At 35.4% G+C, this 25666-nt stretch overlaps 2 protein-coding genes across 3 annotated transcripts; both read left to right on the forward strand.

The window, feature by feature from the left end:
• The first annotated feature begins 14590 nt into the window (after positions 1-14590).
• On the forward strand, positions 14591-21855 carry LOC141622420 (uncharacterized). Of its 2 annotated transcripts, none has more exons than XM_074438453.1 (11): positions 14591-14938; positions 16419-17461; positions 17543-17632; positions 17718-18182; positions 19914-20007; positions 20103-20201; positions 20337-20578; positions 20665-20749; positions 20870-20922; positions 21018-21135; positions 21223-21855. In XM_074438453.1, exons 1-10 carry the CDS (start codon positions 14680-14682, stop codon positions 21114-21116), a joined length of 2529 nt encoding a protein of 842 aa, XP_074294554.1. In that variant the 5' UTR covers positions 14591-14679; the 3' UTR covers positions 21117-21135; positions 21223-21855. The 2 variants fall into 2 exon arrangements, with proteins under 2 accessions (XP_074294554.1, XP_074294553.1); XM_074438452.1 differs by lacking the exon at positions 14591-14938 and adding an exon at positions 15289-15305.
• A 2269-nt stretch (positions 21856-24124) lies between these two features.
• On the forward strand, positions 24125-25646 carry LOC141622422 (histone H3.3). The gene is made up of 5 exons (XM_074438455.1): positions 24125-24232; positions 24369-24467; positions 24814-24890; positions 25026-25116; positions 25225-25646. The coding sequence occupies exons 2-5, from the start codon at positions 24396-24398 to the stop codon at positions 25393-25395; spliced, it is 411 nt and encodes a 136-aa protein (XP_074294556.1). The 5' UTR covers positions 24125-24232; positions 24369-24395; the 3' UTR covers positions 25396-25646.
• The last annotated feature ends 20 nt before the right edge of the window (positions 25647-25666 follow it).

Raw genomic sequence — 25666 nt, forward strand, 5'->3', positions numbered from 1 at the left:
ATTTCTTTAATATCTATATAATAAATAGTATAAAAAGGCTAACATTGAGTACACTTTAAATGACATTTGATATAACCACATGATTTCAAGAAGCCATATTACAAGTCTCATCATATCATCATTATTGTCTTTTATGTCCCCTAATATTTATTCTTACAATTACAATATTAAAAAAAGGAAAAATTACAAATAACCACCACGTATTTGCGTATTTTTACACATTACCACCACGTATTTGCGTTTTTACAAATAACCCCCAAACGTTAATGTATATTCTCCAATCCCCACCGTATTTTCACCCCGCGCATTATTTTTCTTATTTTCCGTCTTTTTAAGTGACAATTTATGCTAAATACCAAGATTGCCCTCATTTATTTACAATAACACAATCTACCCCAACTACTCCCAACATTTCTCAATTCAATTAATTTCCCTAAATTCTCAATCCAAACCCTAAAATCCCAAATCCCTAAATCCTTTATCCCCAATTCAGTCAATCAATTTATGTCAATACCTAAGTCATATACTCTTCTTCCCTTTTGATTTCGCTGCAGAAGTCGTGTATGCAACAACACTAGCATGTCAGACCGACTCTCAATTAAGCACAGTTGAAAAACGAAACTCTGTATTTCTTGGGAATTGTGAGTTCCATCTGGGCGGCATAGAAGGTTGCAAGCAAGCTTTAAATTTGATATCAAAATTCATGTGTTTAGTGGAACAACACTCTGTAACAAGAATTTCAGTTAATTCAAATGAACAATAATTCATTGGTACCAAATTTCCTTGCAAAACGCTCCGGTAAACCAAAAATCAAGCAACAAAGTATATATTTGTAATTGATATTGATATGGGATCTTGTACAAAATTGTGCTAAGATACTTCCTCCATTTTCGTCATTTGTTCACCTTGGAAAAAAATTGGGGATTTAGGGAAATCAATTGAATTGGGAAAATTATGGGAGTATTTGGGTATGGTGTGTTTATGTAATTAAATAAGGGCAATTTTGGTATTTTGCATAAATCGTCACTTAACAAAACGGAAAATAAGAAAAACGATGTTCGGGGTTGAAATACGGTGGTAATTGGGGAATATACATTAAAGTTTGGGGGTTATTTGTAAAAACGCAAATACGTTGTGGTAATTTGTAAAATTACGTAAATACGTGGTGGTTATTTGTAATTTTTCCTTAAAAAAAATTAAAGAAGACAACAAACTTTTTATCTTCTTCCACTTCAATACTTTATTCAATTCACCACAAGCATTTAACTATACTTTTCATATTCTTTCTCCATAACTCATTTCTCAAGTTTCTTTATAATGATTCATATTTTTAGTTTACCTTAAATCTTTTGATGATATTATGACTTCTTAATTACTACTTTTTTTTTCTTGAGATGATAATGTTTATTCCATGAGCACAACAATAGACATGCATTTTTATTATAATTTTTTATCAGCCTACAGCTCATTCGTTTTTTTTCATGTTCTCTTTTCCATTATAAGATTTTACTATATTGGTCAAACTTATTTGATAATATTTTAAATATACTCGGTATATCTTATGAAATTTTGTATTTCATTTACAATTGATTTTGGCATAATACTAATTTGTACAATTGATTGAATTTTCAGGAGCATGACATACCTAGAGATCAATACGTGCAAATGACAATCGACAAGTATGTGGATTTTTTAAGAGGTAGCATAGTATTTCTCATTTTTTTCTTGGAATTTCTTTTTTTGGGAGATTTTTCTATTTTAATTATTAATACAAAACTCATTTGATAATATTTTACATATACTCGATATATCTTATGCAATTTTGTATTTTGTGTACAAATAATTTGGGCATAATACTAATTTGTACAATTGATTGAATTTTCAGGAGCATGACATACTTGGAGATCAATACGTGCAAATGACAATCGACAAGTATGTGGATTTTTTAAGAGGTAGCATGATGTTTCTCATTTTTTTTCTTGGAATTTCTGTTTTTTTGGGAGATTTTCCTATTTTAATTATTAATACATGACAATCGGTGAGTACAGAAAACAATTTAAGAATTATCAATTTTTTTTATTTTAGATATTAGTTCAATATCAGTTAACACGATATTTGATGTTGGAGGATGTGTTCATATGGATGATCAAATCTGAAGCTCGTGAATGGAGTAATCACCATATTGAGGATGTATTTTTATGTCGTTGACATTTTAATTGATATTAGCCTATCTATTTTTGTTCCAATAATTATGCTAAGGTTTTTAGCCTATTAGTTATTCTTGGCCTTTTAGTTGTAGTGATAGTATCGACACAACATCGACGGATAATCTTACAAGAGAAAAAAAAACCATCAAATGATAATTAAATTTGAAATGAAGAGACACGTATTCAATGTATTCAATTACTATATTAGTCTTACTTCATTCACTTTGTTAGGCTATTTTTCTTTTACCTATTGAAGGAGAAAAACTTGACCGCCTTTGATAAATTGGCGGTTAAGAAAATCTTCAATCTCCAGAGCACCAATATCTTGAAGTTACATAATACATAACCCATGTATAAGTATTAATCATTGATTTCTATATAAACAACTTATGTCTATATACATGTAATTAGACTATTTAATTTGAGTATGATGAATTGAGAATGCAAATCATTACTGAAGTTACGAGTTAGCATAAATTATGAATCATCAGAGCAATGAGCAACGTCATTCGTTCAACATATACATTCAAAAAAACTCTCTACTAATGCCTAAATCCCATTAATTTACTAGGTTGTTAATAGAGGAGAAGAAGAGTTACTCATGATTAGATTTTTTTTGTATCTTTTACAAAGACCCACATTTTAACGATAAATACAATGCCTCTATTCCCCACTAATCTCATATTATTATTGTTTATATTACCGTGTTATTATGTTCAATCTCATAATTTCCATCCTATTTTATCGTCTGCAATGTTTCCAAATCAAAATCTGTTTTATACAAGTAGTATTAATAAAAAAAGAAAATTTGTATAGGACCCGTGATTTTTCACGGGTTTCAAAACTAGTTCACCTTTTAAAACTATTAGAGCATGCACATCATCATTATTATTTAAAAAAAATTGAAAAAATCATAACATTAAACACTAATTAAAGCACAATAAATATTAGCTTTTTATTTGTTAAGAAAAATAAACAAAAATTAAACTTAAAACTAAAGCCAGTATATCAAATATTAAACATAAATTATAATTCTCACCATAAATTTTCAAAATAATACTAACCATTCAATCTACCTTGAATTATTGTTCACGAATAAAAATATAAAAAAAATTATTTTGAAAAATTTCTTTTAGGTTGAATTAATTACATAGCTAAACAAAATTGAAGACAATAATAATAATAACAATTATCGTGACAAAACACTAATAAACGTAACAATATTCGTGGCAAAATATTAATAATCCATGGCAAACGTTTAGTAAATTGTGGAAAATATATTTTGACGATATATTATGACAGTATAGGTATAGATTGATAAAAAAAATTCTTACGAGTCATTTTTGTCAATTGTGCTCAGTTTGACTGCAAATCTGGGGTTACTTAACACCACCAACGTAACAATACAGCTAACCCCGTGAATTTCACGGGTAATAGAACTAGTTAGTGTTATTAGTGGAAACAAAAGCAATACTCCACCCAATCAGATTAGTTACCCATAACACCAATAAACCACTTGCACTACCCACTTTAATTTGTGAGATGGACACTATCCGTCTATAGCTATAGACGGATAATGTCCGTCTATAATGAGAATTTATGCAAAAACAAAAGTCCTATATATATTTTGTATTTTTTTTATCTATATGTACGGTCATGTACACAGTTTGCATTTGAACAAATTTTTTTCAATATTTTTTGGTCCCGTAATTCATTTTGCAAGATAATGTTTTAAGTTCAATCATCCACATGTGTTAGCAGTAGATAATGTATATGAGTTTACTATTTGATCATAAATTAATGTCTTAGCAGCTTGATTAGAGACTTAGAAGCCATTGCAACTCAAGGCTCAACTACACGGCGTGCATGCTCAGGTGCAGCAAACCGACGTGCCGTAGTATGCAAAGAATCATCAGCATAGCGCAATGTTGTCAGGATCGGGATTCTACTTTGAATCGATTGAGAGGGTAGGATCGAATCGGTAGAATCGGATCGTAGAATCGTAAGATTCTACAAATTCACTAAATATAGTTTTTTATTTGGTAAAAATATGTAATTGAAGATCAAAACACTTATTTATACACAAAATATCGATAGTTAATGAGTTTAGTATCATTTCATGAACATGTTTCTACAACTTACATGAAATTTAGAATTTACGATGTCATTATATAAAAATATATTTTAACATGTTTACTATGTAGTCTAATCGTAGGATCGTAAGATCGTAGAATCGTATTATGATTCTACCTCTAGAAAATTACAAATAGATATGATCGTAAGATTCTACAAACATGATAGAATCGTAGGATCCGGGATCGGTCAAGCATTTTTGGATCGTAAAATCGTAGAATCATAGGATCGAATCGGGATTCTGACAAAAATGGGCCATAGCATTGGTCATCTCAATTAAACTCGAACTACATAAAAACTGAAATAAAGGAATGACTACTGATAATGCAAATATAAATGATACTCTCTTTATCAGTTAATTGTTTAAAATTTCTTTTGATGCGTAATTTAATCATAGATAAACAAATGAATGACTTATACGGAGACCTGTTGTGCAGATTTGATAAACAGCGGCAAAATCAGTAACATATCTCTAAAAAGCAAGTAAACAGAAGAATGGTCCCAGATCAGATAACTCACCAGCCTTAGTCATTCCAATACCACTGTCAACAATGGTCAAGGTGTTGTTAGCCTTGTCGGGGATAATGTGGATGAAAAGCTCAGGCTGTCCATCGAGCTTGCTCTTGTCGGTCAAGCTCTTGAACCTGATTTTATCAAGAGCCTGCAAAAAAACAACATTCCAATCAATCACAGCACACAAACACAGAAAAAATGAAATAGATGTAAGACATTCCCAAGGTTTACATTTAGAACTAATTCAATACACACAAATCATTCTACGGTTCTGCCTAGTCAAACTATCAAGCAAAGCATATTTAACACCAAGGCCTTACAGAAGGTTATCAGCTCACTTAAGTTTACAGATCAACAGCAGCAAACAACACTAAACCATATTCTCCACTCAAGAACAATGATAACATGCTACTCGGGTCCGAAACAACAACGCTTCGCTTAAGACCAACAAAATAGAAAACTTCTCACAAGATAGCCATATCCAATACAGACACACCATGTCGTGTCAAATACCTGCAGATAAATCAGAGTAACATGGCTGCTCAGTAAATAGGCCAACAAGATCAAATCCAATGAAGTTTGACCGATGTAACGATATATCTAGACAAATTATAAATTAAGTTTAATATATACTACTGAGAATCAATTAGATCAATCATACAAGTTAACAAAACATCAAAGTTCATCATACAACACAACCTAATTAGTAGGTGTATAAAACATTTGAAATTGCAATTAAACTTCAATCATTGACAGTAACTCCTGACCATTCATCAACTTAAAACGCCTAAATCATTCATTATATTGTCAGCTAGAAACAATTACGTTAAAAGTGTGGTTTATCTTAACCTATTCAATTTTTTACAAAAGACGTTGTTACTATGAGACCATGCAGAAAAATCAATTGTTTATGAGTTTGTGGGTTGGTTTCATAGGGAGAAGATTTCATATATGTAATTTTATGGATAATTTGCTAGACTACATATAATTTTGTTGAGTTTCGAAACAATTTGCAGGTATAACTACGATATTGTGAATGATATACCTCTTTCTGGTCGTTAGGAAAGGTGCGAGTAGACAACTGAGAATGAAATTTTGCAGCGGGAGGTTGGATTCGAATTCCTGCCGCAGAAAATGCACAGTTCTTACATGAATCATGTAGAAGGAAAAAAAAATGGGTAATCTGTATTTGTAACATAAAGAAGAATAGCTAACTACATGTAGCCTTGACACCTCTAGGCAGCTTATGTATAAGACTGATATTAGCTCTTGATTTATGTAGCGAGATAAAATGATTTGTGGATTAGGGTCTATAATGGATGCTTAGGTCATACCATTGTGTAATATCCTTTTTAAATTCAACCTTTGCCTGCGGGCTATATTGCAAAAGCATATGCAGATGCATCAGCCATCAGCTAACTCGATAAAGGCCTCGGATGCCTTTGCAACACATCAAAGTTCATCATACAATGCAACCTAATTATAGGTATATAAAACATTTGAAATTGCAACTAAACTTCAATCATTGACAGTAACTCCTGACCAATCATCAACTAAAAACGCCTAAATCATTCATTATATTGTTAGCTAGAAACAATTCCATTAAAAGTGTGGTTTATCTTTACCTATTCAAATTTTTACAAAAGACGGTGTTACTATGAGACCAGGCAGAAAAATCAATTGTTTATGAGTTTGTGGGATGGTTTCATAGGGAGAAGATTTCATATATGTAATTCTATGGATAATTTTCTAGACTACATATAATTTTGTTGAGTTTCGAAACAATTTGCAGGTATAACTACGATATTGTGAACGATATACCTCTTTTTGGTCGTTATGAAAGGTGCGAGTAGACAACTGAGAATGAAATTCTGGAGCGGGAGGTTGGATTCGAGTTCCTGCCGCAGAAAATGCACAGTTCTTACACGAATCCTGTAGAAGGAAAAAAAAAGGGTAATCTGTATTTGTAACATAAAGAAGAAGAGCTAACTACATGTAGCCTGGACACCTCTTGGCACTTAGGTATATGACTGATATTAGCTCTTGATTTCTGTAGCGATTTAAAATGATCTGTGGATTAGGGTCTATAATGGATGCTTAAGGCATACCATTGTGTAATCTATTGTTTAAATTCAACCTTTGCCTGCGGGCTATATTGCCAAAGCATATGCAGATGCATCAACCATCAACTAACTCGATAAAGGCCTCAGATGCCTTTGCAACACATCAAAGTTCATCATACAACGCAACCTAATTATATGTGTATAAAACATTTGAAATTGCAACTAAACTTCAATCATTGACAGTAACTCCTGGCCAATCATCAACTAAAAATACCTAAATCATTCATTATTTTGTCAGCTAGAAACAATTCCATTAAAAGTGTCGTTTATCTTAACCTATTCAAATTTTTACAAAAGACGGTGTTACTATGAGACCAGGCAGAAAAATCAATTGTTTATGAGTTTGTGGATTGGTTTCATAGGGAGAAGATTTCGTATATGTAATTCTATGAATAATTTACTAGACTACATATAATTTTGTTGAGTTTCGAAACAATTTGCAGGTATAACTACGATATTGTGAATGATATACCTCTTTTTGGTCGTTACGAAAGGTGCGAGTAGACAACTGAAAATGAATATCTGCAGCGGGAGGTTGGATTCGAGTTCCTGCCGCAGAAAATGCACAGTTCTTACACGAATCCTGTAGAAGAAAAAAAAGAAGGGTAATCTGTATTTGTAACATAAAGAAGAAGAGCTAACTACATGTAGCCTTGACACCTCTAGGCAGCTTAGGTATAAGACTGATATTAGCTCTTGATTTCTGTAGCGAGATAAAATGATCTGTGAATTAGGGTTTATAATGGATGCTTAAGGCATACCATTGTGTAATCTATTGTTTAAATTCAACCTTTGCTTGCGGGCTATATTGCAAAAGCATATGCAGATGCATCAGCCATCAGCGAACTCGATAAAGGCCTCGGATGCCTTTGCAACACATCAAAGTTCATCATACAACGCAACCTAATTATAGGTGTATAAAACATTTGAAATTGAAACTAAACTTCAATCATTGACAGTAACTCCTGACCAATCATCAACTAAAAACGCCTAAATCATTCATTATATTGTCAGCTAGAAACAATTCCATTAAAAGGGTGGTTTATCTTAACCTATTCAAATTTTTAAAAAAGACGGTGTTACTATGAGACCAGGCAGAAAAATCAATTGTTTATGAGTTTGTGGGTTGGTTTCATAGGGAGAAGATTTCATATATGTAATTCTATGGATAATTTGCTAGACTACATATAATTTTGTTGAGTTTCGAAATAATTTGCAGGTATAACTACGATATTGTGAACGATATACCTCTTTTTGGTCGTTACGAAAGGTGCGAGTAGACAACTGAGAAAGAAATTCTGCAGCGGGAGGTTGGATTCGAGTTCCTGCCGCAGAAAATGTAGTAATAGGGGTCGAACCACAAAGAGACGGGAGTTTGCTAAACAAGATGCTATTGATTGAATTCTATCGAGGTCGGTTTATCGGTTGTTGGTTGGTTTGTTGGTTATGCAAATAAAATGAAAACAATAATAAAGGAAGCGTCTAGGGAAATCGGGTCACACATGCAAATTACTAATTAGTCATGTTAATTTAGAAATGCATTGATAATGATAAATTGTTTAGGCTTAGAGACACCCACCTATCGATATTAGTGTCAACCATAGACCGGGTCCTAGAGAAACTCTCGTTTATGACTAGGTTATCCTACTACACATGCTTAGTCTAATCCGATTCCGTGCCTTTCGACTTATAGAATGAATTAACAAACTTAATCTACGATTACAGCCAATAACCAAATATTAAACGTGGTGGTGCAAACATGTGATAAAAACAATTAGACAAAATTATATCTACCTAATTTATCATTTTACATATATTAGGTTTTGCATGGCTTCCTTAGTCACTAGACTATTGAATTACTTATGCGTAATGAAAACTAATCTAATGACATATGAAATGATAAAGATAAACATATTAACTAGTGATGAATAACAAAACAATATTGGAAATAAGATTACCTTAACAATTGGGAATGAACTTGGAAATGGAGAACAAATGGAAATAACTTGAAATGTAAATTGTATATAACTTGAATTAAAATTGTTTATAACGAAATGGAAATGCTAAAAGGAAATCTAATCTAACCTAAACTAAGAACTAAAATGAGAGTATAAAAGTGGTGTAGAAAGTATGTAAGAAGTGTCTAAGAAGTGTCGACCAAAGCTTCTATTTATAGGAGTGAAGGGAGTAACTGAAATAAGCTACAGGGGGGTAACCCCGATCGGGGCCACCAACCCCTATCGGGGCCGTGACTTTTCTCATTTTTCTCTTAAATTCGTCTTAACTTTGCACTTATTGTTGATGCGGAATCCAATGCTTGTTTCTTAATGCGTCCGTCTAAGGCATCCTAAGCATCATTTGGCATCCAATGCTTGCATATGGCTTGAGCTTTTACTTGTATTTCATTTCTTTACATATCCACCAACTAAGATTGGTTTCTTCTTGCTCGGGTTTCCTAATTTCTTCCCAAAATGCCCTTATGCTTCCCGAAATACCTTTGTATGATCAAGACTTGCTCTTATTAGCCTCGTGAACTCTTGTACTTGTTACTTTGATGGGAAAAAGCTACTAAAAGCTTAATTTCCTACAAAACACAATGAGAAATAAGCAAACACAACTAGAACATGGAATTAGCTCACAAATACACTAATATAAGTGCAATAGTCAAATAAACCGAGCTAAAATAGGGGGTTAAAGTATATGTAAAATGGACTTATCACTCACACTTTTATTAAAGGTGTAAGATTTATTTAGACCAAAATAAAAGGTTGATTCATCTTAAATATAAATTTCTCAATCACTAATATTATTAGGAGACATCTGACTTCTATTGAGATAGTTGTGATGAAATAATGTGATTTCTACAGGCAAGGAAATAGAAATTGCATGACTTCATTTCTACAGGCAAGGAAATAGAAATCACTAATATTATTAGCTATTTTTCTTTTCTTTTTCGTCAACTCAAATTTACTAATGAAATAAAAGAAATTGCCTTACTTCATTCTATATTTAAACATTTAATGTCAATCCTGTTGGGGTCTGGTTCACTGCTTAGAAATGAAATGGATTGGAATGAGAAATCATAGAGGTATAGGGTTCTAATTCCATACGTTTCAAAACATGTTTGGTTCATTAGAAAATAAATATAAAGGAATGAAGTTTGAATCCATAGGGAAGAGGTGAGTATGGGATTCCAAGGGGTTCGAGTGGAAACTGGAATGAAAATCCTGATGGTTTCTAACTCCATTCCAAAATGCCCAACCAAACACTAAAATGACTAGAATCCATTCCATTACATTCCAAACTTCCCAACCAAACACCCCTTAGTTTTTCCTAAAAGACTATCTAAGGCATTAGGCAATTAGAAGGTTTTTCTTCAGACGCTCATTTTCGTCTAAAGGCTTCAAACGGGCTATATGTAACCCATTTACAGCCAAATGTGAGTATGTGACCACTTTTTAACAAAAAGTTACCTGAAGAACAAACACTAGTTACAACATTTTCTCGTTAAATGGTTACATTTTACCATAAACAAAAAGAGAGAGAGAGAGAGAGAGAGAGAGAGAGAGAGAAGGAACACATAAACATCACTTCACTTTCATCCCCCTTCTTCCCTTAAAATAAAAGAATAAGAGATTCTCAAGTTTTCCCGCCTAAATGAGTTGCTCTATATTCGGCTTTGGGCTTCATTATATCTTATCTTTAATTAGGCCAACTGATTAATTTCATACAATAAAATAATACTATGACATTTAAAAATGGGATAATATTTTTTCAACTTGCATTCCCCCTTATTTTTTACTACTAAGGGCTTGCTTGGATTGAGGGTAATAGGTGAGGAATGAATATGGGAGTAATATGTGAGGTGTATTTTCCATGTTTGGTATGCGGGTACTTATTCACCTCCTGGAATTATTACCCTTGTAAAGGGGTAATACATTACCCACCCTCCCCCCTGGGTAATGATTAAGGGAGTAAAAGATCTACTCAGTAATCATTACTCTTATGCAAACATATCATCAAGGAACTCATTACCCCACTAATTAATTTCCCCAGTAATTATCGCCCAATAAAATTTACCCCCTTAATAATTCCATGGATTCCAGGCAAGCCCTAAGAGAATACAAATTTTCAATAGTTTTCCCTCCGAAAAGAAGTTGACTACATAAGGAAACAAAACTCTATTTTTATTAAATTATTACTCCCTCCATTCAACTCCACTTTACAAGTATTCTATTTCCGTCCATTCAACTCCACTTTACAGGTTTCCTTATTTGGACATGTAAAAGACCTTTCTATCCTTATTGAAAATCTATATTTACAAAAAATGTCATTCATACCCCACACAAATCCACCATAAAACTCACCTTTATATTTTTTTAATATCTTTAACCCCACCATTCCCTTTCCCTATGTACTTTTAATAGTTTTTTTAATGGATAAATTGACAGCAACAATCCCACCTTTGCTTCGTCTTCTTAAAATAATCTCACCTTTCATTAATCCGGTAACAATCCAACCTTTTAACCCCATATTCTTAAAATACACCTTAGGATGGGTGACCTGTTGAACCAGTTACCTAATTTATAATTCCATCTTTTAACACTTTCTCCTCACGCACAAGCCACACCCCTACACGTTAATTCTTAAATCTTAACTAATCATCTCCTGCATTGCCAATCTCTAGTTCTCTCTTTTTTACTCGATTTGCAGCAAAACAACCATCACCACCTAACTTCTTTTTGGTGTTATTCGAATGTTACAAAGTAAAGATGAAGGAAAGCATAAATTGCTATTAAGGTGTGAGCCCACCAATGGATTTTCCATTGTAAACAAATGCCATTGTTCTACCGAAACTATGGTTTTTCATTCAATTTTTTTATTTGGCACACCTTTAAAAATGGGATATGAAAAAGAAAATAGGAGTACTAAACAACGGATCCTAAGGATCAAATATACGAATAGTTTGTCCCAATGACTGTAAATCTGTAATATATTCAAATTCTGCTTCAATATTAACCCATGACCCGATGGTGGCGATTCGTCGGAGTTTCGATTTGCTTTATTGGACATGGCGGTTATCTCCGACTTGTTTTTCAATCTATGTAATTTTAAAGGGGAAGGGTATTTGATTTGGGATTTGTCTGCCGTCAAGATTCGATTAATCATGTATATGTGTGTTTGGGTGGTCACCATTTTCTCATCTCTGGTTTGTCTCTTATCATCAAAAATTATTGTGGCGTCATTGTTGAATAAAGGTTGAAGATTCAAGGGAATTGGGGATTTTGGGATTTAACTGTTTGAGTTTTGATGGCTAATTGAATGAAAAGGTTTAATCTATTGTTGATTTGAGCAAGAGTGAGTTTGAAATTTCTGGAAAAAATATACAGAATTGGTGGGATAAGAGAGATAGTGATGAAAGTCAGTGATTAAAATTGACCTTCACATTTACTTACCTGTCATTAACTTTCAACAGCAGGTGACTAACATGTAGGGTTTGTTTTAAGAAGACACCCATTAAAGGTGAAATTATTCTTAGAATAATGAAAGGTCGAATTGTTTTGAGAAGATAAGTGAAAGGTCGGATTATTCGTATCAATTTTTCCTTTTTTTAATCCGTTTCTTAATACCCGCGCAAAAAGCAATGTTGCAAAGTGGAGTTGAATGGAGGGAGTATCTTTTAGTTAAGATATAATCTTTAATCATTATAATTTTTTTTAATTAAATTATAATCTTTTAATTTTAAAAAAAAAAACTGGTATAAATCTAAAATTCGTATATGAAAAATTTGATATCATTAGTTTCGCATAATTTTTTTTACCAAGTACAAGTTTTTAGTTCGTATAAAAAAATTATGAACTTATATTATTAAGTTCTTGACAAAAAAAACTTTAAAATTATTTGAGATAATTTATAAATTGAAATCATTAGTTTTGTCATGAAAAATTTCATTAAAATTATTAGAAATCGAGAGGGGAGGAATTCTAATGTAGGCAATTAAAGATATTCATCATATCATTATAATATTATTACGATTACGGTATAATACCGTAATATTCTCCAACAAAGATATACATTTCATGAATTTACTTAATTCTCTTAATTAATTTTCCATTTCAATTTTTTATAATCATATTAAAATATGAAAAATTGATAATGCGTCAATTTTAAATCTTAAATAATACATTATAAAGTAAATAAAATATCTATGAATACCGCGCATATATGCGCGGGATCCATACTAGTGTACATAATAACCCATTTTATCATTTGCATTTCAACTCCCCACTCTTTCAAGAGTTGGAATCCTCTCCATTTCATAAAAGAAATGGAAGGTCCATTTCTCTCTCACAAAGCCATTTTATACTGTTTTCTCGTTTTATGTGCCTTTTCCTTTATTTTTCGTGCTAAAAGATAAACCGCTGGATCGCGGCGAAATAGAATCTACACCGCTTAGAGGAAATGTACCCTCCATTTCTTTTAGGAAATAAAGAGGATCCTAATTACTCTTTCAACATCCTACACATTTCAATTCTCACCATTTAATTATACTCCATTTCAATTCACTTCCACCACTTCTCACCCCACCCTTGCCACCTCCTCCAGTGCACCCCTCCCCCATCGCTCCCACATGCCCCCCATCTTGCCACGCACGCCGCCCACCACACACGTCACCCACCACACACGCCACACCCACCCTCCATCTCGCCACCCTACCTCCCTCGACCATCTGACTCCACCCTTGCAACCTTTGCCACCGTCCCTTATACATAATATCTTAATTGTGTAACTTAGATCTAATTGAATTTGTATCTAATTAATTTAATATAAAAAAAATGATGCATGACTTATGAAAACCTTTTTCTACGTGGTATCTCTATGTTTTTAAGAATTATACGCGTCAGCCCTCATCTTTTGAAAAGATCACTGATACCTCTAAACGTAATGAAAACTTCTTAAAATACCCAAAAATGTTGTATCCCGCCGTTTTTATTCTTAATTTATGCACTTTCTAATTTCTATTGATTTTTTGGCGATACTCTGCCAAACTATTATCGCAAATTTCGATTATTCATTCTTAAATTTATTTTATTTATTAAATTCAAATGTTAAAAAACTCGAATTTTATTATTTGGGTATTTTATAAACAATTTATGAAGTTAAGGGAGCTATCACTACTATTGATGTTTTTAAAAAACGAGAGATAATACATAGAAATCGAAAAACACGACGATACCAATCTACCATGTAAAAAACCCCTTATAAATTTTGTTGAAATTTTAATTAATTTGTAAGAGGAAGAGAAAAATAGGAATATTTTTTAATAAATTTTGGAAAAAAACGTATATATTGTAGGAAAGTGGAAAAAAGTAAATTAAAAGACGTACTTATATAAACAAGCAAAATTACGTATTGTATATAAATTGTGTTAGTCTTGCTGAAGACGGGTCGGAGCAAGTGACGGGTAATGCCACTCACAAAACGGATAGGAAGGACAAGGTGGGGGCACCCCATGTGCTTCCATCTCTCCTCTAAAGTGACGGATACGTGCCGTCTTCAATGAGATTTTGTGATATAAATTCTCCTCTACCCCCTAAAAAAGAAAAGATAAAAGAAAAAGATTTAGCAGCCTTGTTAATTCTTATCCCCAATTCTCCCATAAAAATTGCCCGACAATTCTAGGGTTTCCAATTACTCAAAACATGAGGACTCGTAACGCAGGTATGCCAAAAACTCCGGCTACCCCAAAAACTCCGGCATCTCAAAAGAAGACGCCGGCGACGAAGAAATCCGCAGCCGCTAAAACTCCTCCTTCATCCGCTAAAACTTCTACCTCCGCCGCAACTCCGCCGTCTACGGTGGTTGAGAAAACGCCGGAGCTCGTCACGCCTACGTCAGTTGTTACTCCTGTTATCGAAGCTGAGACTACTCCAGTTGTCGAACCTATGTCCCAATCTCCTGGTACTTCGCCTTTATCTCTGTTCTTTTCTTTAATTCTTACTCCGTACCGTCTATTATATATACTCGCTCCGTGTCGGTCAATTGTTTACCTTTTACTCCCTCATTCTCACTTATTTATTCTCTGTGAGCGGTATTTTAATTAAAGGTAAACAAATGATTGGGAGTTTGGGACTTAGGGTTAACTATTAACCGGGACGGAAGTAGTACACTTCTGTTAGCGAAGCTAAGTCCCAATCTCCTGGTGTTCTATTCACCCGTATCAATCGTTTGTTTTTCTTTGATTAAAATATCGCATCGCTGGCTAAGAATTAAGAAGGTTAACAATCAACGAAAGTTCGTATTACCGTATCTATGTCCCAATCTCCTGGTGTTTCCCCCTTTTTAGAAAGGTTAACAATTGGTAGGACGGAAGGATTACACTTTTACAGTTTACTATGCTTTTTAATGGTTTGTTTTACATAAGACCGTAAGTTTGTATTTATTGCGGTAATTACTTGAGTTGCATGAGCTAGTATGAGTATTTTACAGCCTTCCAGATGGCTAATTGATTAACTGATTAGTAGTATATTGTTATGTTGAACAAGTAAGTCTATAGGTTGAGACATCATAAGGGCTTTGGTTGTACACTTGTACTTTACGCACGCTGATAACTTGTTAAAGCCGTGTATTCCCTTCATTCCAAAATCATCCATTCCAAAATAATATATTTCCGTATAATTGAGTAATGAAAAGTAGAGAGAACTTGATCAATATTTAGACGGAAATAAATTCTACGTAGTCCATAGTTTTCAGTAGTGAAAAAGGAAAAGGAAAATTATTTTTGGACGACTTAATAAGAAGATTATTTCAGGATAGAGGGAGTATTTTTCGTAGTGCTATAGATTATTTCGGGATATAGGGAGTATTCTTGTGAAAGTAAATGACAATCAGTGAAGATGGATGTGTAGTTAGATGGAAATTTATACCTAGTTTGCTCTCATTTGGTTGACTTAGTATAATGTTTCTTTTGGTAACATTTTCCGTTTTTGTCTGTTAATTTGTGGCCATGATTTTTGATCCCGCATATTTTCTTCGGTTATATTTTTTCCCCACGTGTTATCGTTTTTTAATTCCCAGGCAAGTACGAACCGAGTGTCTAGTTGTAACTGAAAGTGTTAATTATGTAACATGGAATGTGAAAACTGATAAATAATTTGAGTCATGGTTTGAAGTTGGGGAGCGCCAATTTTTTTCCTTTCGTCTTTACTGATTCACTGTTCTATGTCGCTATGTGTGTGATAAAATAATTCCTAATGTCTCTTCATGCATGTGGAATTTATTTTAAATAATAAGTTGTGGTGCTGTTATATCCTTTACCACGTTGATTAGTGGATTTAACATAAATTGTCAGTTATGCACTTATGTGTAAGGATTAAATAGGATTATATTGGAATGTGGCCGAACCATTTTATCTGATGGAATGTGTTGCATTTGGTGTCAGTTGAGCAGCAAAATGCACCTACCGAAGATGCTGCCGCAGCTCTGCCAACAAAAGTGGTTGCCGGCACTAAAAAGAAGGTGACAAGGACAAAAAAGGTAATAAAGAAAGTACTACGGCCCAAAACTCCTGCTTCAGCCAAGGCTGCATCTGCTGCTGCAGCGAAAGTGGAGGAGGCTGAGGATGTGGAAGAGGAACAAGGTAAGAAGGACGATAATATGACCGATTTAAAGGATGAACAGCATCCAAAAGTTGAAGAAGTGGTTAAGAAGGCTACAGAATCTGAAGAGCAAGAGGAACTTGTACCTCAAAGGGCTGACGATATAGGAGATGCCCAGGAGAAAGGTGAAAGTAAAACGGATGTTGATGATTTACCTACTACTGATGGTAGGATTATTACGAAGACAGAATCAACTGTTTCTGAAGTCTTAACAAAATCGGCTGAGGAGCTGAGTGAATCTATTAAAGGGAAAGAGAAAGTAAATTGTGATGAACAAATCGAAGAAGTTAATGCTGATGCTGAAGTGTTGGAATCTGAAAAGGAGTCAGAAAATCAGGCAGAAAATATGGATGGTGTCCAGAAGCTGGAGAATACAAATGATAAAAAGCCAGAAAACATTGATGGTGGGGAGATAGAGAAAGCTGATGAAGCTGCTCAGTTGAATGAAAATGATGCTCCTATGTCCGAGGGAATGGACGACTATGGTGATGAAGAGGGTTTTGTAGAACCTGGGGAGGAGGACCTCCGGGATGATGATGATCCTGAGACAACCGATGACATGAAGGTGTTAAATGAGGAAAACAACGACCTTGCTGCTGCTGCCAAGGAGCGGAAGATAAAGAAAGAGCATGAGATTTTTATTGGCGGGCTAGATTGTGAAGTTGTTGAAGAGGATTTGAAAATGGCGTTTGAAAAGGTTGGGGAGGTTGTTGAAGTCAGGTTATTAAAGGATTCTTGCACAAACAAGAACAGGGGCTGTGGGTTTGTGAGATTTGCTACCAAAGACCAGGCAAAGAAAGCGTTGTCCGAAATGAAGAACCCTGTCGTATGTGCACTCTCTCTGCTTGATGGTTCTGAAATTCTTTTATAGTTAGGTCACTGATATTTATATACCTTTTTTGAACAGATTTCTGGGAAACGATGTGGAACTGCAGCAAGTGAGGACAATGACACTCTTTTCATTGGCAATATTTGTAATACGTGGACGAAGGAAGCCGTAAGACTTGTTGCACTATTGCTGCCATTTTCTTGGTGTTAGATTCCATTAATTTTTGTTTTTATTGTGCTCAATTATTTGACAGATAACTAAAAAACTCAAAGAATATAATCTAGAAGGTGTTGAGAACATTACCCTTGTCCAAGACCCTCGTCACGAGGGTTTGAGCCGTGGATTCTGTTTCATTCAGTTTGCTTGCCATGATGATGCAATGTTTGCCTTCAAGAGGCTTCAGAAGCCAGATGTGATCTTTGGCCATGCTGAAAGGACTGTTAAAGTTGCCTTTTCTGAGCCCCTACAAGAGCCCGATCCTGAGATTATGGCCAAGGTTAAATCCGTTTTTATAGATGGACTTCCTCCTTACTGGGATGAGGATCGTGTTAGGAAACATTTCCAAGGTTATGGAGAAATTGAACGTGTCACTCTCGCCCGGAATATGCCAGCAGCCAAGCGGAAAGATTTTGGGTTTGTTGATTTCCTGACACATGAGGCTGCAATTGCTTGCATTGAAGACATAAACAAGAAAGATTTGGTCGATGGGAATTCAAAGGTATGTTTTTGTACTTTGCCTCTTATCCCTTGGATCTAAAGTTTGTTTGTTTCACAGGTTTTCTTAACCTTTTTATATTATGCGCTTATCCCCCACCCCACCCCCCAGGTTTTCCTTGTTCTTGCTTCCATCTCTTTTGCTATCCTTTCTCCTTTCTTCCGTTACTGTGTTATGACGTTACATTGATGGTTCCATTCTTCCATTTCATGTTAGTTGGCTTAATATTTTGTAAACACATGTTTACTGTTATATTTGTTGTTGCTGCTTCTTTCCTATGCCAATCTTTCTTGTTAGTAAGCTAGTCTTCACATAACCAGAGCTGCGTACAATACATGATAGATTTGCGACTTGTGAGGAAACAGTTGTTTAATTGTTCAATAGTTTCTGATTGACCAATTTCATTTATGATCAACTATTTTTGGATGACTAATTTGTACCCTTGTGTCGTAACATTTAAACACATTATCTACTCTCTCCTCTACCTCTAACCCTACCACTGGCTGTTGTATTATTTATTAAAGCTCATTTTTTGACTTCATCCCAAGGTCAGATGTTGCCATAATTGCAGATCCCAAAATGATACTCCCTCTTAACCCTTCTGAATTGCCCCATTTATTAAACTAGACCTCACATATATTCAACAAATGGGGCAATTCCAAAGAGCTAGAGGGAGTAGCTCCTTAACCTTCTGAACCTTACAAATCGGTTGTCATGCATTCCGTGGCCTAGACATCATGGTACCAGACACTCTAAATCCCACCAACATCCGCCATCCTAACTTCCCCTACTTTCCCCGCTTCTCATCCCTCTGCGATTGCCAATCCAAATTTGCATCTTGCATCCTCTGCGCCTTGCGCCCGTAGTATTCTTGGGCATTGTGAGTGGGGGGAGAGAGACGGCGGCATATGTTATGTAGGTTAGTATGGATTTCCTCCATTTCCTCCTCTCCATTTAAGAAATGGATATCCATTTCCCATCTGAGGGTCAATATGGAATGAAAGGTATAATACAATTTTCGTCTCATTTTCCTTCTTTTTAGTAACTTCTGCAGGAAATTTTAATGCCATTAGAACACACCCATCATTCTACAAGGACCTTTAGATGAGAAGTGGACTTCCATGCCTTTTGAGCAAATCGAGAAGATCCTAAATGTAGATCTTTTGAGTTTTTCAGTAGGATGGTGCGGCGATGGTTATTTGTGGGTGAGGGTGCTCAGATGATAACGTTGGTACGAGGAGAGGAACCTGTGGGGGGAAGGCTTGGGGGAGCGGTGTAGTGGTATGGATACTGTTGAAAATTAATATCCTTGTCTTTTCCCACTTACATGTGCAGACGTACTCACCTATATTTTTTTCCCTCAATAACCAAATATAAACAGTTGACGGATACCAAGGGGACCATTATTTTCTTCAGTCTTATGTTCTTGTTTTTTAGAATGATATGGAAGATGTATCTTATTTTTATGTACCCTTTGCTCTCCGCTGTTTAATACATTTCTGCTCAGCTTGTTTTTTTCCTTGTATAAACTTAGTTATATAAATCTTAGTGTAGCTTGCTAATTACTTTTTGCATACTGGTGATAACATGATGAAAATATGTCTGCATTTGATTTTCATTTTTTTTTTGGCTTTTATCAATAATTTGATACTTACCGACTTACTGTTGATGAACTAAAACAAATTAAAGATGCTGTTTTGTTGAATTTTAACTTATTTTTGCTTGTGCAAGTAGATTAAAGTAAGAGCAAGACTCTCCAATCCGTTGCCAAAAATGCAAGCTGTGAAGGGTGGAATGCGTGGTGGATTCCGAATTGGCCGCCCTAGTGGTATGAATGAGCAGACTAGGCTTCTTAATTTGCTGTGATTCTAATTTCTATCTTTTTCTTAGTTCTCCTCTAATCTTATGCATCTTGGTTAACAGGGCGTAGTTTAGGGCGTTCAGCGCCCCTAATTAATCGACCAAACTTTCAGTATGGCAGGGTGTCACGTGGATCATTTAATGACCCTTTCGGACCATATGGTAACTTGAACCTCTCTCATGCTAACATTTAATTGGTTTTTGTGTCTTCATGTTTTCTAGGGCGTCGCTGTTTTGTGGTTGCTGTATTTCACGTCATTAGTTTCTGATATTAACTTCAATTAATGTTCTTAACAGTGCGAAGACATCCGCATAGAGGGGGCCATAGTGCACCAGGACCTAGTGTTCCTGGGAGGGGCAATTTTGGTGGGCCTAGGCATGGGTTTGTTGAACGTGGCCCTGTGAGGCCTATTCCTCCACACAGAGAGCCATTTCCGCTGGATGATGGTGGCTTTTCTAGACCTTTCATGGGGAGGCCTTATGACGATCCTTACATGTATGATGATAGCCATGGCCTAAAGCGGCCATTTCACATGATTGTAAGTAGATTATCTACTTTAATAAGGTAGGGTCATCTAAGTAGCTACTGTAATAGGAGTTAATATCATTTCCTTCTGATCTGTAGGAACAAGGGCCCGCTTACATGGAACCAAGTCGAGTTCGTCCTCGATTTGATTACACTGGTTTAGGCCGTGGTTCTCACGTCAGGGGTAAGGATGGCGGCTTGTCGCTGTTCAGCTTCTCTTTTCTTTTCATTATGTTTTTCCGCTTTGGGTTATGAGTTTACTGTTGGATTCTCATTTTGACTTGTCTATGATATTCTTCTGTAGGTACTTTTGACGCTGCTGGTAGCAGTATGTATTCAAGTGGTTACTATGACGATGTAAGTCCCTGAGTCTGCATATTTATTTAAAATAGATTGCCTCACTAACAATTCATTCCATGCTCCTAAGTCCTGTTCTCTTTTTTCTTCTACAGTATGCTGCACGACCGCATTCCTCTTTCAATGTTCGCGATCGCTCTTATGGTCGTGGCAGGGGGGGTGGCGGTGCGGGTGGTAGTGGCTACTACTATTAGATTGAAGGTGTTCATAAAGGTAAAACTAAATTCCATTTCCATTTGATTTCTTCAGACCTGGTGTTGTTACATTTAACTGTCTCTAACTTTGTTTCATTGTTTGTAGATGATGGGGTATGTTGCTTCATGGACTAATGTACCAGATGCTGGTGCCTAGTCGGGGAGCCCTCTTTTACTCCCTTCTTTATCTCACTCCTTTGACTCCTCAACTGCCATTTTCTCGATTCACCCATCTTTTCTTTTTCTTCAGTCAACTCATCGTGGTCTTGACATATTGGCTTCTTTTCCAACTGATAAGATGGATTATCCCGTATTCAGTTTAGGACCTTAGGTTTTTTTTTTTTCTTCTGTTGTCTTTGATGGATTAAGGGTAGGGTCTTTACCTTATTGTCGTCTATGGAGGACTTAGTATAATAGCCTTGCAGTGGCCGTTTGAGGATTATAGAAGCTTGTGGTTTCAAATTGTGTTTCTGAAGTTGTCTTGTTGTTAGTTTCTGGAGTTGCGAGTCTCCTTTTGGCTGTCTTTGAGGTTTGACAATTGAAAAGGCCATAACTGAGTCTTTGAGCATATCCTAATTTTTTTAAGACATGACAAGCCCCATATTGCACATGCCATTGGGATTTAAAGCGTTATGTGGCTAGAGAGATTGGTGTAATATTGCCTGAGTGCTATGGAGTTATGGTTTTTGGATTCTCATGTTTACTTTATTTAATTAAACCAGTCTCAATTGTTGGATAATCTTTATTGTATATAAGCTTTTAGTCTTGAAGCTGTTTCTGTTTTTTCTGGTTTATCTGAGATTCTGGGCACCCAATTCTCGTAAGAATTTGGTTTTTTTATCCCCGCAAGAATTTTCATCTTCTGGGAATACTGCATTTAGGGAGGGGATTCTTGAGGATGCTGTTGATGTATATTCCATTTGAAGTGCATGAAATGTATGTCTCTGGGTTGAGCGTTTGCTATGTGCGAGAAAATATTTTGGTGATTACCCTTACAGCGGGGATTTGTATTTATATGAGGCTGTCTTCTTAAATTTAGGTGAGAGATTATAAATATGAGTTATATCTCTTTGGGTTTATCTTTTTTCGAAAGATTTGAAGTTGGGGGATTTGCGTCTGTTGGCTGAATTGCTTTCCCCCCCCACCCCCACCTAGGTGAAAGATGGCAGGGTTTTCAACTTGTCATTTCTAAGGTGGTTGTCCTTGGGTTCTTTTGAGTCACAGTTATCATCGTTATGTACTTGTGTGCAAAAGATTTATTTGTCTAGTAATACTGGCTAGAGATGTTTTGAGGCTATGTTCCGGTTAAAGCTTTTTGGAGGTGTCTGATTAAATAGGTTTCGTAATAGTTTTGATATCATGATGGTTGTTCATTTAGGCGTTTCAAGACCTTTTTGGATATTTTTATTTTTTCCTTTTGCTTTTTATACTGTCTGTGATAGAAGCTTTTAGATGTTTGGCGTGACCAACGTGTCGGTTTCTTTTTGTTGATTTTGGAACATAAGGGAATTTTGCCGTGTTTGTAGCATATAAGGGAACCCCAAGTTTTGGAATATGATAAACCGCCAATGCGTAATATGCCTGAATGGCAATTTTGTTAGCTGTGGTAAGTTCAAAAGTTCTTCAATACAAAGTCCAATTATTGGCTCGTGTCAAATGTGTTAATACACTTTTATGGTAATAAAATATAGTTATGATACTATTTAGCAGACCTGATAGATTTTGGAGTTTGGTTGGGTCTGGACAGGTTTAGGTCAGCTCGATTCTTATCTTTTTGGTATATTATTATGCATTCAGGCTAGATTGATTGGCTTTAGGTCGGGTTAGTTCGCTTTGCTTTGGGTTTGTATTAGGAGTGCTATTCGTCAGATCCTATTCGATTTGACGATTTGTCACTTTCAGCCTTTCCGGTGTTATTTGTGGATTATTGGGTTGACTCGGTTCAATTTGGTTCGGTTTTGTATCTTGTTTGTTGAAATTGGTGTCAGTTATTGGATTCTGGTTAATTCAGGGTTTAGGTAATATTCTGGATGTTTAATCTGGGTTTGGTTTGGGCACGGGTAAATTGGTAATGTTATTTTGGTCTATCATTCCGCCGGCAATTTGCTACCGTTATCGTTTCTCACTTGGAAATTGAGAATCGAATTCCCACCAATTCTTGTTAAATACAACAGCAAGTCTCTTCCCAGTAAGCAGGATCCACCAAGTCTTGTTAAAGACGACAACCGCAACATCATATATCCAATAACTCCATTGCACTGAGGTTTTACACAAGAAAATCAAAGGACCAATTACAGGATTGTCTTAAGGTTGTATGCTGATCGACCTACTTTGGTAAATTGTCCGTTTATGCGTGGAACTGTGGAAGGTAAATCATCTAGGTACAGTTCACAGGTGACCAAAGGCCCAAGCTAAAATAAGCCTGACCTGAACATGGTTCAATACAATTAAACGGGTTGTTTTTGTGGTCTTAGCATGACGCAACCTCGCATGGGTCCTGTAGACCACAATCGACCTCTAGTTTGAGGACACAGGTTAAGCATTCCCTAATATTTATACACAATCTCATTTGAGATTATCTTTAATCTTAAAGACGGTTTTTTAATGTTATCGGATTTATTTAACACAAACAAGCTGTAACCTTATAGACACTACAAAGCGTATTGCTTGTGTTACTATCAACTAAACCTGTAAAATAGGTCCTACCCTGATCAAACTAGTTTTCTTACCTAATCAAAAAAAAAAAAAAAAAACTAAAGCTGTTTTTTTTTTTTTTTGGTGTAAATCGGGGTGTTTAACGTCGACAACAGTGTATAATCCCTCGCCGCGGGTGCTCTCACGAAGAGGTAAACGGCTGACCAAAAAGTTTGCTCCATTCCCATGATCCCTGACCTCATGGTTAAGGGATGAGGTGAGCAACCACCACACCAAAGCTCTGTAAAATGTGTGTTTGACCAATAAAATCGAGTCAAACATTTCCATTCCTACTCTCTCTCGCACGCACATGGCATTATATACTCTCTTTTTACTCGCACTAAAACTTTATCCGCAGTTGTACACTTTCAAATTTCTCTCTCTACATTTCCCCCAAACTTGACTGCAAAGTGCAAACCCAGGTCAATCTCCCCAAACCCTAATTTCTCCCCCAATTTCTTCGTTTTTTCTCATTTTCTTACTCAATTTTACATGATTAATCACATTTTGTTCTCTCTCTAATTCAGGAATTGTTAATTGATTCAATCAATTTTGCAGGTAAAATTGCAATTGAAATCCTGAGAAATGGCTCGTACTAAGCAAACTGCTCGCAAATCCACCGGTGGTAAAGCTCCTCGCAAACAACTCGCAACTAAGGTCTCTTCTCTTGATTTCCTCATTTTGATTTTAATTTGTTGAATCTTTCGCATTTCTTCGCTTTCTAGGGTTTCCGTTTTGTCGTTTATGATGCTACTGTTAATTTCTTAAGTGATTGAATTCGCGATTTAACTCATTACTTTGATTTTATTCGATTATAGTAGGCTTTTATTTTTGTTTCTGTTTGTTTTGATTTACGAATTTCTGTACATTTTGAATTTAGTTGCGTTTTAGGGTTTCCGTTTGATCTATTTCGTAGGTGATACTGTTATTCAAGTTGTCTGTGATTTTCGCGAAATTGTAGTAGATGTTTGAATTGACGATTTCATTTATCACTTGATTGAAGGCTGCTAGGAAATCTGCTCCTACTACTGGCGGTGTCAAGAAGCCTCACCGTTACCGTCCTGGAACTGTTGCTCTTCGGTAATCTCTTGAGCTTGTTCATATTCTTTGTTAACGCGCTTGGATTTCTAATAGTTTCTTCTTTTCATTGTTTCTATCAAATTCCTTTGTTTCCTCATATTCGGGAAGCTTATTGTTCTTATTTGGTTGAAATAGTGAAATTCGCAAGTACCAGAAAAGTACGGAACTTTTGATCCGTAAGCTTCCTTTCCAGCGACTTGTTCGTGAAATTGCTCAAGACTTCAAGGTCAATTATGTTTCACAGTGTTATTTTACTCTTTGATTACTGCAGCAATAAATCTGAGTTATGCTAATTGGTTATTGGTGTAATGAATTGTTGTCTCGTGGTTTGTAGACTGACCTAAGGTTCCAGAGCCATGCGGTGCTCGCTCTTCAAGAGGCAGCTGAGGCATACCTGGTAGGACTGTTTGAGGATACCAACTTGTGTGCCATTCATGCTAAGAGGGTGACCATCATGCCCAAGGACATTCAGCTTGCTCGCCGCATTCGTGGGGAAAGGGCTTAATTAGTGATCACTCTGACCGGTGCTCAGACTAATGAGTATGGTTTAGTTAATGACTCTTATCGTTTATGTTAAATGTACTTAGTTGTTTCTGGTGTTGGATAATGGTCAGTTGATTACTTGTTGTGCTTCTTGTTGATGTTTAAAAGATGGCAGAACCTTTGAACGTGTTTTGTTTCTTTGCATTGCGATGCTCATGTGTTCTTGTGTTTGTTTTTGTCCACTTGTGTTATATAAACCTATTAGCTTGTTTATCATTGGTATAATTTCTAAG

This window comes from Silene latifolia, chromosome X (genome assembly GCF_048544455.1).
Source record: "Silene latifolia isolate original U9 population chromosome X, ASM4854445v1, whole genome shotgun sequence".
NCBI classification, from domain to species: Eukaryota; Viridiplantae; Streptophyta; class Magnoliopsida; order Caryophyllales; family Caryophyllaceae; genus Silene; species Silene latifolia.